A 15,902-nucleotide genomic window follows, 5' to 3' on the forward strand; every position below is an offset into this window, starting at 1 on the left:
TAGTTTATCTTTTTTGTTTTTAATTAGCCCACGGAAAAAATATTTCACAAAATGCATTATTTGTGGCTTATGGTCTAATTTGATCTTCATTAAAATCTTTCCTGCCTCACTATTCTGAAATACTGTTTACTCTACTTTGAATTCATACTGGTATTATGAGTAACAGTGTTCATGCACTAGCAGTTACATGAAACTTCAGGTTTTTCTTCTTGGGCTAATGAAACTTAAATCTCATCTCTGAAACGTAAGCACTGACTTTAACTTGCTCTGACTGAATGCACACTGGACTATGCCATGTAACTCCCTTGACACCTTGTTATATGATTGGAAATGACACTATGAAATGTGACCGCACATCAGCCATCTGCTGCTTGCTCTGTCTTGATAACATTATTGCTGTCTTCAACAGAACAATTGCAGAAGTGACCTTTCAATGGGCCTGGCCAAGAGGAAGCCGATCCTCCCAGCCCTTGCGCATGCGAGCTTTAGCATATAAGGCTATTCTGGTGCAAAATGGTTTGCTTTAACATTTTCCAAATAGCTGATTTTTGGCAAAGGGTGGAAATGGGAGAGCTCTGTAAGTCATCTTTTGTCCAGATGTAATCGGAGACTTTTAAACAGAGCTTGAAAGACATTTTTTGTATGCAGCTTTTTTTTGCTGAAACATGTTTTTGGGGGTTCCTAAGTTGGCAGATAGCACCAGCATGGCCTGGGTTCTTCTAGTGACCTCATTTTACTTTCAGGTTTCAATCCAACTGTAAGGAATATGCTGTGGACTTGCTTGACATACACAGCAGGCTGCAAAGCTGATGGTCTCATGTCACAATTTTTGTAGCTGTCACAAACCTCACTGTGGATAACCATTACACAGCCTTCGTCTAGTTCTAGTGTTTCAGTTGTTCTTAAATCCTACTAACTTGTAGCTAGATTTAAATAATTTATCATTTAGAGACAAAGACCTAGCAGGTCATCAAGTCAACTCAGCTGGGGCAAGGTGAAGGTCACTTGCACTTTGTGCAGTTGAAATATCCACTGATCCCTTGAGATATGAAAAGTTTTAAGAAGAGGTGAGCAAATATCCGCCTTTTACCGTGTAAAAGGAGCAAAAAATAATAGCTGTAAGGTCTTTTGAAAAGAGACTGGTAGCATTTAATGTGTTAACAACATGCCTATATCCCCATGCAGCTTAAAAGCTTGACTTCACAATTCCTTAAAACCTGTACAAAAATGCTTAGTATTGTTACTCTGACTTTACATTGAGATGTAAACAGAAAGTTTCTCTTTGATGGCTCAATTTATTTGTTTAAAAACCTAGGCCAAAATTTTCAAAAGTGGTCATCTGAGTTTTGGCTGCTTCAAGTTTTTAATTTGTGACCCCTTGGGCCTGATTTTACAAAGTTGCTAAGTATCTGCTGCTCCCAATGACTGTAGCTGAAGTCATGAATTATTCTTTGTGCCTTTTGAAAATCGGATCTAAGCCGTCTCAAGTTATGCACTCAGAAACTGAGGCAATCCACATCAGGAGCCACTTCTGCAAATATTAGCCCTGTTCAATCTCAGTCCCAAAACTTGTCTTAAGTAGCCAGAAGACCTCGTGAGAGTTCTGACTGTACAGGCTGATTCCCATGCCCCAGGAATGTGATTTAGGAGAGGAGATACTTCAGTCTCCTCATTCTTTATTTTATTTAATTTTACAGTAGTTTAAAAAATGCATAGTTGACAAGATCTTCAACAGGAGTACATTTCCACAGCTCGTATTAATATAGCTCATGTAGGTTAAATACACTGAACCAAATTAGTTCCCACAATGGCGTGTTCAATGGTCCACTGAAAGTTCATTTTCTTCACCTCTCCTCCCAGTCCAGCTAGCATTCAGTCCCTTTAAATAGTGTGGTTGTACAGTACTATGGATTACTAATGCCTTCTATTGTCTTCTTCCCCACTGTGTACAGATGGGAGAATCCTCAGCACAAGTTTCTACTGCTATTGGATGGACAGCGCCAGATGTTTGCAGCGCGTCGTCATTAATTAATTAAAATGGAAAGGTTTTGTCTGTGAGGCAGCTCAGATAGATTAGATGTGCACTAGGCATGAACTGAAGTCACATTTGCGCAGCGACTAAGGCATTAACTATGTTTTTCATTTACACAGCTCTTCATTCACACAGCTCTTTACTGTAATAATTGGAAGTGCTAGTTATGTTGTAGTCTCAAAGGAGAGACAAATACTGTCTTCCAAGTTAATGACTAAACCTTATAGTTGTAAAGGGTATCTTTTTACATCAGACATTCAGACGTGGGAGCAAGCTAAACTTAAATCCTGATATTTGGATTATTTTCTAAATTTATCATACTAAATAAGTCTTTTAAAAATTTATTACTTGACTATCATATGTCAAACTTGGTACATTTTGGGACTCTCTGACTAGCACAACATAATTGACTGTATTGATCTGAGACTGTTACTTGAACAGGAGGTAGATTGCTGTCCACAAAAGGAAAAGAACTTTTGCGCTGCTTATCTTACCAGAAAACTAGGCAGGTAATTGTAATCTCTATTCCAAACATTCACCTAATCTTTCCCTCTGTCAAAAATGTCATATATGTTAATTGGTGTTAAAGGCTGTAATGCTTGGCTAATGGAACAGTCTTAAATGCTAAACTTGCTGATGAAAGTAGATTTTTCCAGTACTTAATAATATTATATGCTGAGCATTTTAATGGGCCTCGTGCTTGGTTGGTAGGAAACCTAGTGTGACTGACATGCTTGAGGAGGAAGAAATAAGATGCTAAAAAGCAAAAAATAAAGCTGTCTATGCTCAACAGTTCTTTAGTAATTACAATCAAACTGTGAATTCATTGCAGTTAACTTCCTGGCCTCTTCAGCATGTCATAGCACTGTAAATACACGGGCCAGAACTGAGTTAAGCTGGCCTTTCTAGTCTGTTGCAATGAGACCACTGTTCCATACAGCTGTCGTAGCTGTCTCAAGTGAATCAGACCATTCCGTGCATTTATTGCCAACCCTAGTTTTCTGACAAGATTAAAACAAATAATACTAAAATGTGACTTCAGACAGGTCCAATTTTTTCAAGGGGCTGTGATAATGGAATTTGTCTTGTATTATCTCTTTGAAATTTGCAATAGTCGCTATTAACCAGGCCATATTGCTTCCAAAATGTGCCCTTTTCACTAAGGACATGATGCTTCTGCCATAAATGTACAGGCTAAAGAACTTACAAACAGATCTGGGAAGCTTATATCATTGCACAGATCTCTTGCCTCCCGGTGTGGGATGAGGTGTATTATTGGCTTTTTAAAAACTTAATTGTCTGCTCTTTTAGCCCATTATCTGAAAACGGTAACACAGATATTGCATTTTATTTATCCATTAAGGGCATGAGCACTTAGAATCTTTACCAATTGTACACCATTATTACAGCCTCCCCCAAAGTCCTGGATTATAGCTCAGTTAGAGAGCTTGTTCCACAAAGTGTATGTTAGCTTTTTGGACATGTTAGACCCCCCAGGAAATCCCCCTTCTCGTAACGTTCTCCGCTTGGATCTGATCTCAACAGGGTGTCGTAGTCAATCTTCAGCACAGTTCTTAAGTGGAGACCAAGAACCCTGGGCCTTTAGAGGTGGTCTAGCAGGAGAGTTCCAGGTATCAATATGACTTCACAACTGAATGACATTTTCTTTGTTTTATGAGAAACCTTTTGTTGCACAACAGAGGTCTGGAAGGATTGGTCTGCCGAAGGCTTTCTGGTCCAAAGTCCAATTAGCCTTACAGCTTGGTTTTAAAATAATTTTCCTCCCCTTTCCACAGTAATTTCTCAAGGAGATGCTGCGTGTCCCATGCGCCTGCGAAGCGCAGCGGCTTTAGTTGTACATTTCACATTGTTTCTTTGCAGGTCGCACAGCGTTTTTATCTGCGCCCGCAATTGCACAATGCGCGCATGCGTGTCTGCCAATGGGAATTCCATGAGCAAGAGAGTGTCACTGACACACATTTTGATTCTTCTCTAAACAAAGTTGTAACTCATTTTACTGGGAAGCTTTCAATTGGAGAATATTCTTAAACCTCTGTTACACCATGTTTGAATTTGTTCATGGATTTTTCAAGTGCTGTACTTTTTCCCCCTCACAGGTGCTCTGCGCGCAGCAAATAGAATCAGCGCATTGCTTTTGGGATAAAGCGTCTCCTCTGGCCAGTTAACCCTCTTCAGACCAAACCTTTCCTCCTGACATGCTATGTTCTTACACAGAGACAGTGTAGATATGATTGGGTATAAGTATGTTAAAGCAGAAATGAGCTTAACATAACACCATTAATGTGCTGTTACAATTGCATATTTTAAAACACCAATTGGATAATTCCTATTCAGATAATAAGGTCTTTGTATTTGTAAAGCATACCAACCCCACCTTCTGGGTTGCCTGCAGTAGCAAATGTTAATTTGGGAGTCTGCAGTGCACATGCCAGAGTGCGATGTCTCTCTCGCCTTTCAAACACTCATATTAAGTCTTTTGTTTTCACAGCGTTTGCTGCCTATTGATGGGGCAAATGACCTCTTTTTTCAGCCACCTCCATTGACTCCAACTTCCAAGGTTTACACTATCAGACCCTACTTTCCAAAAGATGAGGTAACTTTATGCGTCAGGCATTAATGAACATTACTATTGAGCACTGATTCCACTGGCTATTATGCTACCCCAACCTGCTATATTCCCTTGGTTAATAGTATGCTGCTTTTACATATTGATTTCTAAAAGCAGTTCATGTACTAGTAAGTCTCCTAAGCCTCCCGTGAGATGCAAGTATCCTTGTTTTACAGACTGGGGGGAACTGAGGTAGAAAGGTGAAATGACTCTCCCAAAGTCAGACAAGTCACTCTCAGAGCCAAGTCTACAATTCATAAATCTAGAGACTAGTCACCTTTTCTAGCCATTAGCCCATTCTCCCTTCTAAAATGAAAACTAAGTGGTAAGCTATTGCAGGATTTCTTTGGCAGTGTATGTAATATAATGTGCTGTTAATCTTTTTAGCGACTGTGTGTGTGTGTGTGTGTGTGTGTGTGTGTGTGTGTGTGTGCGCGCGCGCATACATACACCCAAAGTATCCACTTGATGGTCAGTCTGGGAAGTGCCACTGAATTTTCAGCTTCTGCATAACCGAATTACTTGGGGAGTTCATCACTGCTGGTTAGCTCCTCTTCCTGTTTTGTGGACTTACAAAGTAAGCGCTTAAAGTGCTTAGCTTCCCTTCAGGTTGTTTCTCCCCTCGGCCCCCAGGAGTGGCTTCTAAATGGGATTTGAGACTGTCATTCTCAAATAAGTCTTATGCTGTAAATATACACTGCTTTAGTGTCTTTCCAATAAAGATGTTGCCCTGTGCCCCTGAACAGCTCTATAATCTAGGGCCTCGTCTAAACACAGTTACACTGCCTTAACTAAAGGCGTGATTTAATTGGTATAGTTAAACCAGAGCAAACCATTGTGTGAACATGTATCTGTTTAAAAGTGTTTACATTGGTTTCATTTACATTTGTGTATTGACTGATGCAAGCTAAACTGAGAAGCCAGGTTCTAATTGAAAAAAGAAGGAACACACAGGGCTTTGCACAAGTTTAATTTAATCTTTAAGGGTGGAATTTAATCATTTAAGTGACTTAGGGGGAACGAGTCCCATTGAAAGTCAACGGGGCCTGTGCTCCTAAGTCCCTTAGCCAGATTTGAAAATCCCAACCTAAAATTATACGTTTAGTAAAACTGATAACTTTTTGCATAGGCCATACCTAAGACATGCTGTCACAAAGAATACAAGTTTTGGAGAGAGAGAATCTGATTATTAAGAAAGGTGAAGATGCATCATTTAATCAACTTGTATTCAAAGAAAAACCTTGTATACTCCATTTAAAATGTGGTCTGATCTATAAATAGGTTAGGTTTTCAAATGGAAAAATTCTGCTTCTGCTGCTGAAGGGCATCTGTCAGGACATATCCAGCCCTGCAGAAGTACCTTATTTTGGTTGAATATGAAACATCCCTGTAGCTATTTAACATTACAGCTTGTTAAATATACCCAGAGAGCACTTAGTAATTAATGAGCCTGTTTAATGCTCTTCATGGTTGTGGCAGATGTTGACTGACCCTCCGCATTACTTTCCTGCTAGAAGCATTGTGGGTGTGAGGTTTGAGGCAGAGTTTTAACTAGTTGCAAGAAAGATCTTTGAAGAGTCTTTAACAGAAAATATTCTTTACTTGGATCCATACAACCAAACTACATATCAAAACTTGTTCCACAGTGGAGATGATATTAATGAGCTCTCTAAGGCAGATTTGCTAATCAGTGTGTTTATTTTAAATGGGTGTTTTGGAAATAGAAAAATAATCATTCTGTGTCTGTTTTTAGGCATCGGTGTATAAGATTTGCAGAGAGATGTATGATGATGGAGCTGATCAACCTTTCCATAGTCAACCAGACTTAATTGGAGACAAGTATGTAGGCCATCATTACTTTTAAAATTTGCATGTACATCTGCAGCCATCGTAATTTTGGTGTGTTGATACGTGTGTAGCATCAACAGTGTGCTGGGTGCTTTATGGATCTCTGCACTGAAGAGTTTTCTGTGTAAATAAAGCATAGATAATTGAAGAAATGGTGAATCAAACACAAAATAGCAGAGTGGTAGCAGAAGGGTTTTTTGTTCACTTGTTTTCTTTCTATTCAACAGCTTTAGTTTTCAGAGAAGGGGGGGGGGCTGAGTTAGGGTTTTGGGGCCTCCTGGAAGAAGCTTGCGTTCAGAAGTGATTTTGTAGGAGGAGAAGGCAGAGGTGTCATGGATCAGGTCCTAGAAGGTTGTGGTAGGGCATAACATTGAATGGAAAGGAGAACAGAAGGGATAAAAGGAAAAGTGTAAAAAGATGGGATAAGAGACAAAACTACACTCCGGAGTGGACTACCACCCCTTTTCTACTTCAGCCTCTGAAAGGTATAATTGAAGGGCAGTCAGATTTCCAGGACAGTAGTTGTTACTCCATTTATGCTCAAATACCTGTTTTATTGAAGGTTTTACTTCCAGCTCGTCTCTGTACATTTCCCCAGTGTAGACATTCTCGCCAGTGGTTCAGCTGAACTGGTGGTAGCACCAGTGAGAATTCAAGTATAAGCAAGGTTCCTGCAAACTGACCCTTTTGTCAGTTTTTGATCAGATCTACTTTCAGCTGCTTTAAAGTGGTGGGAAACCCTTCTAGCTGTTGCTGCTGGACCTTCTACACTAGGGCTTCCACCGGTTCAGATCTAGTGATAGCACTGGTGGAAGTTTTCTTTAATGTAAATGTGGTTTTAGTTATCCCCTGGCCTTTTTGCTTCAGCTTCCTTTCAGAGTCTTCTTTTATACTGTGTTTAAATACCCGAGTTTGTCTAGGAAAACATTCTACTAGCCATCATCTATCTTTTGAAGGTACATAAATGTATTTTATAAAAATGTGAGGCATCACAGATGAAGACAAGATGCACTCTGCACACCACAGCCTAAATAGTAGATGAAGAAATGACAAGTGAGATGAAAGCAGAAGGGAAGACTAAGCTTTTATTTAACTTCTTGAGCATGAGCTCTTTGAGTTCTCTTCCCATCTTGTTAATGTTTGATGTATTGAAGTGCTCTAATGGGGCAGCTCTATCATGTGGGGGACAGGAAGAGATGACTATAAATGGGATAAAAAAGAAGGTAGAAGAATGGTGGAGAGCAGCATGGACATGTCTGCAGGGACTATTGGAGGGGATTGACAGAGATGGTTTAGTTGCAGTAATCAGAAGAGAGGAGAATTACGTTGTAGACTATAGGACTGCTGGCAGGGCGTGTCACTAGAAGGTTCTATTATTGTTCCCTCAGCTCCATGGCTATGGGCAGGGTGGGCTCACTGGGGCCCGGGCAGGAGGAAGCCTGTCCATTGCAATGGAATGGCAGCTGGGTCTTAGTCCCCTTTCTCCTTGCTGCAGAGCCACAGCCTCACCGATCTCATGGCCTGAATACTTCATATTTGATTCTCCACATCTTCACAGCTGCACTCCCAATTTGTGCAGTTGTGTGCACAGTGGTAGTGATTACATGCAGTATGGAAAATTTGGTCCTAAGTGACTGAGCAGATCAGTGCCTTCATCTTCCACTCTTGTATAATGACTCTTGTTCCTTGTGACTATTAACCTACAGTGACAATACCTACATTGAAGTGACTTGTTGCTTTGTTTGTGTGGTGAACTCAACCAGATACTTCTTTCCTCTCTGCAGGTTAGTGGGAGGCCTCCTTTCCCTCAGTCTGGATTACTGCTTTGTCCTTGAAGATGAGGATGGCATATGTGGCTATGCTTTGGGCACTGTCGATGTAACGCCCTTCATTAAAAAATGCAAAATTTCTTGGATCCCTTTTATGCAGGAAAAGTACAGTAAGCCAAATGGTGATAAAGAACTGTCTGAAGCAGAGGTTAGTAATCCCATGAGACTGGAATTGTGCTAAACGTTACAATCCTGTTTTTTAAAGCAGGTATTTGTTATCCACTTGCCTTATGAGCTTTCTCATAATTAGAATAGCACGCTTCGATCTGTGTAAGCATTTATACCATGGTATCTGGGCATTTTACAAGTAAACCAGAATTTTGTCTTCACAACAAAATCATATATGAATGTGAGTTGCAATTGATTGTGTAGCCATTATGTCGGCACTATGTGCATGTACAATAATTAACATAATTAGAATGGTATCTTTTGGTGCTTATGGTATGCTAGGAGCTTTCCAAGCAGAAAAGGTACAGTTCCAGCTCAGGAGACATCACAATTCAAAGAAAAATTAAGACGTCACTAATCAAACTAAAAAGGGATTTCTTTTCTCACCTCCTTCCCTCCCCCCCCAAAACAGCCTGCCACATGAGTGCCTCTGAACACCCTTGCTTTTTCAGGCCCAGGAAGTGAAACAAAGTTCGGGTCCTCCGCTGAGACTGCCCTGCCTCCAGCTCTGACATTCAAATCTAAGAGTTGTTAATGCATATCAGTTGTGACAGCATCCTTGAATTGCTCTTGGAAAGGAACAGAAAATCAGCACATGCTTCAGAGATAATACTTGTGTGGTACAGCTATGCAGATGGTCAGAATGCAGCTATGCAGATGGACCGTAGCAAGGTCCCTACTGGAGAGATCTGGTATCTTTACCAGATGCAGAAAAGACACTGATCATCAGCTACATTTGGAAATCAAGGGTCAGCCTGGGAATCCAAAAGCAACGTAAATGAAGTGCAGACAAAACCCTTCAATAGAGGCAGGCAACACCGTGCCATCTAGTAGCCTTCCTGTTGCCTCTACCAGCATTACCTTAATCTTGTTTGGTTTGTGTGTGCTAACTGTAACTTCCTATTGTGGTTAGAAGTACTAGAAAAGCATCAAGGAAACACCTTTATTCCTGACTGAAAAACAAAAAGCTGCCTATCATCCACATAATCATAGCACCGTTGTTCAAATCATCTCACTATGTCCCCAAGCTGCTATAGACGCATGTTAAATAGTTGAGGTGTCAATGGAACCCTACATGAAAGCCCTCCACGCAGATATGCAGTTACTAGTGTCACCTTCTGTCATTTGTCTGTGGAAAATTGAACCACTTGAACGATTCTTGTCTACTCTCAGGTCCTCTGAGTCATCAGAACCTTATGGTTGGTATCAAAGGTTGCCGAATGGTCTAAAGGAAGAGTCTTCTGCCAAGATCAGTGCAGTCTCTGGCATACCCTGGCTGAACCAACAAACAGTCCAGAGCTCAAGCTCCCTCAGTAAAGCTGGCTGGAAATGGGAAGGGAATATGCATGTCCTCTTCTGATGCAGATTTTCAATACAAAAATGCCATCTGCAAACCCAATCCAATTGACCTTGCCTTCCAAATAGAGAATACTGTTTGCTGTGAGGAGTTTCATTTCTAAACAGCTATATGCTTTATAGAATGGGTTTGATTAGCAGCTGTTTTGATTATTTCCTCTCCTATTCTTGAGGGTAGGCTTTGTCTGGGAGGTTGGTGCTCAAGTTTATGCACTAGTTCTACAGAGTGGAGACTTCATTTCTTGACTGTTCTGGAGTCTCTGATCTCTGCTGTTGTGATGTATTAAGTTTCAACCTTGAGCATTTGATCCATTTAAAACTAGATGGAGTAAAGCACTACTAGAAAATACACTGCAGTAGAGGACAGGTTTTGCATTTCCAGAAGATTAAAACCAAATTTGGTGTCTTGCTCTCTCTACCAGTGGACCAACTCCAGATAGAAAATTCTTCAGTTGGTGAGACCACCCCAGTCACAGTTGCATGGTGTGCTGCACTCAGTCTTCCTATAACAGCTGACAGGACAGTGAAACACCTCCAAGAGCCATACAGAGACAACTGTCTTTTGAGGATCAGGAAAGGAAGTGCTGCTTCACAGGACAGAATGGGTTGGTTTCCCTTTACGGATTCCCACCTTTTTAGTGATATCTTGGATTCCATGTTGGCCGACATCAGTGGAGTTTTTCTTCCATTCATAGCTTCTCAGACAGTGCTCAGTCTTCTTGAAGACCTTTTCAGTTATGCGCTTCCCAAGTCCAATACCTTACTTTATGCAGGTAACGGATCCTCTTGTAAAGAGCAGACACACGCAGATCCACTCAGTTTTACTGCCCTTTGCCTATTTTGGGATTTCCCTTCCAGATTGCAGTCTGAGAGGTAGAATCTTCTTTTCCCAGGACCATTGATCACTGAGCACAGTGGCTAGATGGTCCTCTCTGAACATGAGCTGCCACACAGTTTCCTTGTTCCTCTCACTCATCAAACTGTTGTTCTCATTTCTCCCTTCTAAACAGTTTTAATTTAAAAAAGAGGGCACGCCCTATCTTTGCCCACTTAATTTAACTGCCCCATGTTTTTAATATATATCCCTTGACCATCTGGTTCAGGAGCGTACTTGAGTTAGCTGTGGTAAAGAAAGGACCAAGTTGAAAAAGGTTCATTCTAAGCCTGAAGTGGTTCAACCAGTTTGTGAAGTAGCAACAATTCTGAATGGAGACCTTGCATACCATTTTGGTAGCTTGGTAGGAGTCATAGGGACTCTTTATCTATAGACCTGAGGAACACGTATTTAGACTTCCTCTCTATTTCAATCCATCCGTGACTTTTGCATATCACCCAGCACAATCCCTACTGCTGTTACTACTCCCAGGCTTTTGTTGCTGACATACTCCAAGCCATGGCTATAGTCACGATGCTTCTCTTTCTGTTGTTCCTTATTTGGAAAGTGAGCTCACTTGAGCTAGTGTCAAGGAAAGATCTTAGAATACAATACCAGGGAGAGGGGAAGCTGACTACATTTCAGGTATCAGGCCTGTGCTCTTGTTTCAGCTTCTGCCCTGTGTCTCCTTTGAGGCTGCTCCTCTCCCTCCTGGACTTCATAGCATCCTGCTATGACCTGATTTCATGGGCACAGGACTGCTAGGAACTGCAACAGCTGGTGATTGCTGCTCTGAGGATCAGCAAAGATGACTTGGGCTGGTCCCCATTATCTGTGGGTCAGATCCTCTCTGAGATGATTGCATGTCCACTGGACCCTTCTGAAGGAAGTTCCCAAACAGACTGCAGATTACAGTAGATGTAAACCTTGAGGAATAGGACATACTGCCCATGGCATAATACCATGCTGCTGAGTGTCTCAGAGATAAAGGAACCTTCATATAAATGTACTAGTACTACATGCTGGGTGACTGACTCTGCCATTAAGATCAGCGCCATTAAGATCAGCCACATTCTGATCAGGATGGACAATATGGCATTGGTGACTTATCTCAGTCCCCACTGAGGCAGCAGGAGCAAGATCCTAGCAATGGAATCAAATCTTACTTAGGCAGGCAGGAACTTTCTGGGCCTTTGTTTCTGGAAATCCAACATTGGAGTGAATTGACTGGCATGCAGCAGGTGCCTCCAGGGAAGTGCTCGCTAAAGACTCCTCTTTTAGATGACTGTGGATGCAAAGGAACCCAGGTACTGCAGCAGGTAATCAGACAGAAGCTTTCACTCAGGACGTATTTTCACTAGATGCTTACACCTTCCCTCAGCTTCTACCGATCAGTAAAGCATTGAATGCAATAGTTCTCCTGATCCATGTTATACCACACTGGCTGAGAAAACTTGGTTAGCAGATTTCTTGGCCCTGTCCAGAAGACCAACATCCCTGTCTCTGTAGCTGCTTGTTTGAAGGCCTGTGATGCACCCCAGCCCAGGTGCTCTGAAGCTCTTGGTGTGTGACAGGACACTACGGAAGGACGCTACGGAAGGAGGTGGAGGAATTGAATAGGGCAGCCTTTGCCATGATGTGCTCCAGGAAAGAAAACTATTTTGCTTAAAATATGAGATGTGTGGGCTGTCTCCCCGATTGGTGTAGAAAGCAGGGAACTTCAGCCAGGAATGCCAAAATGCCTTCTCTCCATTTCTGCAAGAAATATTTAAGGATGTCTCAACTTCCTGGAGGTCCTAGCTTTCCCCATCAGCACATTAAGGGATCCAGTGAGAAAAATGATTTTCCAAGGGGGTTTCCTAGTGTTCCTCCAAGACAGCAGTTCTCCATCAATAGCCTAGCTTTCTCTTTTGATGGTGATGTCAGAATTTCACTTCCAGATATCTTCCTTGGCAGCTGAAAACTAGGAATGATCTGGGCTGACTTAGGGGCCTTAGGATTTCCCTGCTCTGATCCCAATCCTTTGGGAAGTTATTTGCCTTGTTCATACTCTGAGCGTTGCAGGAAGGGACATGGGGCCTATAGAAGGGTGGTTTTGGTGAATGGGTCAGCACTTATATCTAAGAGGCTTATGTGTCGGCTGAAGTGCAAGACTTGCTGCACTAACCCTGTAGCTGCATCCTGGGCAGAGTGGCACCAGGCTTGAGTGAGTGAACCTTTCAAGAATGCCACATGATACTGCACATCCAGAATGTAAGAATTATCAGCCAGTGTTGCCACTGGGTGGAGAGTGCTCTACTCCTAGTGATTCCTCAAGGAGTGTTCCTTCCCAAGAGGGTGTGCTCTCTCTGTTTCACATTTCCTGTCCATCAGTAGCCTTCCTGTTGTGTCTTCCTCCTCTACTTGCAAGGACTGCTAGACAGAAGCCCTGAAGCTGTGCCTTGAGACCAAAACAGAGTCAAATTTTGCTCCTTACCTGTTAATTTGTCTTGTGTAGTCAAAAAGGAACAGTCTTCCCAAAGAGAAACTGTTCGGTTGGGTTGAGACTCAAGATCTTTCCAGAACTGGAGAGTTAGGTAGTGGACAAATTTTGGTCCTTTAACCGCTTATGGAATCTTTCTCCTGGGAGTGCAGGTCACTAGTAACTAAAGGGGCAGAGAATTTTCATTCTGATTGGCCAGTCTGTGTCAAAGAATGAATACCCCACAGTCTGCCTTTGCAATTAGAGCACAGGCAGCAAATCAACAGGGAAGGAAGAGTTAAACATTGTGTTCCATCTGTCAGATATGTTCACATCTAAGAACTCTGCTATGGTGTCAGAACAGGTGGCTCCAGAAAGTACATGCATCCACTAGTCCAGCTCTTGAACCTGCCAGCTGATGTGGTCTAGTTTCAAGTTCATAAAGAATTGATATTGCATTTGTTACTACTGGGAAGTGGAAACAGAGGGCCTGTCCTGCCAGGACATGTTAATAGTAAGCGGTAAAAATTGGCAAGTGGAAAAATTTAATTCCCCAAATACATCCACAGCAAGTGAAGCAAAACAGACACCCATTTTTTTGAATTTTCAGGGGGTAACGCTTGCCATATTAAGGTGAATGAGAAAACTTTGGTGCTGATGACAGCTTAGAACACAGAAATGTTGTAAATGCAAAATTAGATCAGTTTACAACAAAGTAAATTTCTAATATAAGTTACAATCCTTACCAAATGCAGAGCTGATGCATGCAAGAGATTATCACTGTGCCGCCTCGTTTTGTAACTGACTTGCTGCAAAAAATCAATAGAAATCTTCTTTGGGGAACAGTCCTGCACTTAACAGGCAGAGAATGGGCTCTACGCTTTCTGATTTTGATTGATGTCTGTGCCCAGGCTGGATAGAAACTCCCTCATCAGTAGACAGAATTAAAAGCCTGTCCTGCTTGCATACGTCTGATGGCATGTGGATGTACTGGGGAAGAATTGTAATTTTAGAATAGTAGCAAGCAGCTTGATAACTTGCCTTCAGTGGATTTGGCTGCAAACTGTTGGGCAGCACAGCTCATTTTGATTACCCATTATGCTGCAGTCGTTGCTCTAAATGCTGGTTACATTTTTTCCCCTTGCAAGTGGATATTGTTCCCCCGTATGAGAAAACAAATTCTGGTTGGTCCTTGTTTTGTAAAGTAGATTAGATATTATGGTAACGCTTAATCGGAGGTGCATTGCTACTATGCCACCACTGCCACACTTTAGTGTGATATAAATAAAGGTTCTGACTGCACCTAAGAGCGAGGGACTTCAAATGATCTCTACCAGTAGATCTCTCCCCTGCTGTCACTGTACCAGCACCCAGTCCCTAAATTTCACTGATGCAGAGTTCCTCTTCCAAAGCGTGGTCGTCTTCTAAAATTCTTGTCCAACTCCCTGGTAGGACTGATGGAATCTCCTCCTTTATGGAGTATATCAGCTGAGCAGTGTAACTTTCTATGATGTTTGTTTACTCAGTTATTTTTCATTCCAACATTAATACAGCCTCAGGCACTTGTCTGACCATTTTATCCCACTGTTAGAATTAAAATTTTTGCTACCTTGGTTGCATTTCTAACTGACCGGGAATAAGACTCCTGAAAAGAGAACTTGCTTTTATTTTAAACAGCTGATTTATTTTCCTGTGTCAAGAGGTAAAAGGCTAACTAGCACTAATTACAGGAGCCAGTGAATGATAATTTCATGCAATTCCTTAAAAGGCTTGTTTTGCTGTAGGTAGGTATATCTGAAGTGCCTGGTCTCTGCTGATTTGTGTGTGATGCTCTTAGAGGCATACAACCCTGAACAAAAGAACCCACATCAGCAAAACTGATCATGCTGAAAAGACTATTCCATTCTGTCCTCTTTAGAAAATAATGTTGAGTTTCCATGAAGAGCAGGAAGTATTGCCAGAGACTTTCCTTGCCAACTTCCCGTCGCTGATAAAGATAGACATCCACAAAAAAGTGACTGACCCGAGTGTGGCCAAAAGCATGATGGCCTGCCTGCTGTCCTCTCTGAAAGCTAATGGTGAGTTTTTGCACTTGGAATTGTTGGGGGCTGTGATTTAAGAATGACCACAGCACTTCAGCCCCCTGGTGCTAGGCAGACTGGGAGTTCTAGGGTTGGGGGTGCTAATGCATTTTGCATTCACAGGTCAGTGTGGGAGATTGGATTTCTGCTAAGTTGGCATGTGGGGTTATTTATAAATTGCTTTCACATTCTAGCTCTAATGCTACTGTCTATCTTCTGTAAAAGATACTATTATTGTAGCCAACGTTTTGCAAATTAGGAAATGGGAAGAACTGAGGGAGCAGTTTGGCTAACTGAGGTCCACAGCAGCCACACAAATATTTATATTTCCTGGGCTGAAATCCGTGAAGCCATTTCCGAAGTGTGATAGTATGCTGAGATCTTCCTTCTTGAATGCTGGAGGCACTTGGCCTTTTACCTCACTGCATACCTGAGGCTTGCAGTTATCTTGACCAATTCACATGCCCTTTTGTGGTGCTGTTCTCTCTGCCAGTGCCTGAGCTTCAGGATGTTTTCATGTGAAGTAGGCCTGTAGAGGCGATTTGACTACAATCTGATAGGATGCAGTCTACAAACCAGCAACAGAAACGTACAATCTTTGTGGAGAGGTATCCGCTATGTTAC

At 41.8% G+C, this 15,902-nt stretch overlaps 1 protein-coding gene across 2 annotated transcripts in view; it reads left to right on the plus strand.

The window, feature by feature from the left end:
* OGA (O-GlcNAcase) overlaps positions 1-15,902 on the plus strand; it is a 40,121-nt gene that overhangs the window by 21,695 nt on the left and 2,524 nt on the right. For both annotated transcript variants that reach the window (XM_039546542.1, XM_039546544.1), the window contains exons 11-15: positions 3,578-3,663; positions 4,542-4,646; positions 6,415-6,500; positions 8,294-8,486; positions 15,116-15,275. In XM_039546542.1, coding sequence (XP_039402476.1) covers positions 3,578-3,663; positions 4,542-4,646; positions 6,415-6,500; positions 8,294-8,486; positions 15,116-15,275 — 630 coding nt within the window. The remainder of the gene's footprint in view (positions 1-3,577; positions 3,664-4,541; positions 4,647-6,414; positions 6,501-8,293; positions 8,487-15,115; positions 15,276-15,902) is intronic.

Source organism: Mauremys reevesii, linkage group 7 (assembly GCF_016161935.1).
Source record: "Mauremys reevesii isolate NIE-2019 linkage group 7, ASM1616193v1, whole genome shotgun sequence".
Taxonomy (NCBI): Eukaryota; Metazoa; Chordata; order Testudines; family Geoemydidae; genus Mauremys; species Mauremys reevesii.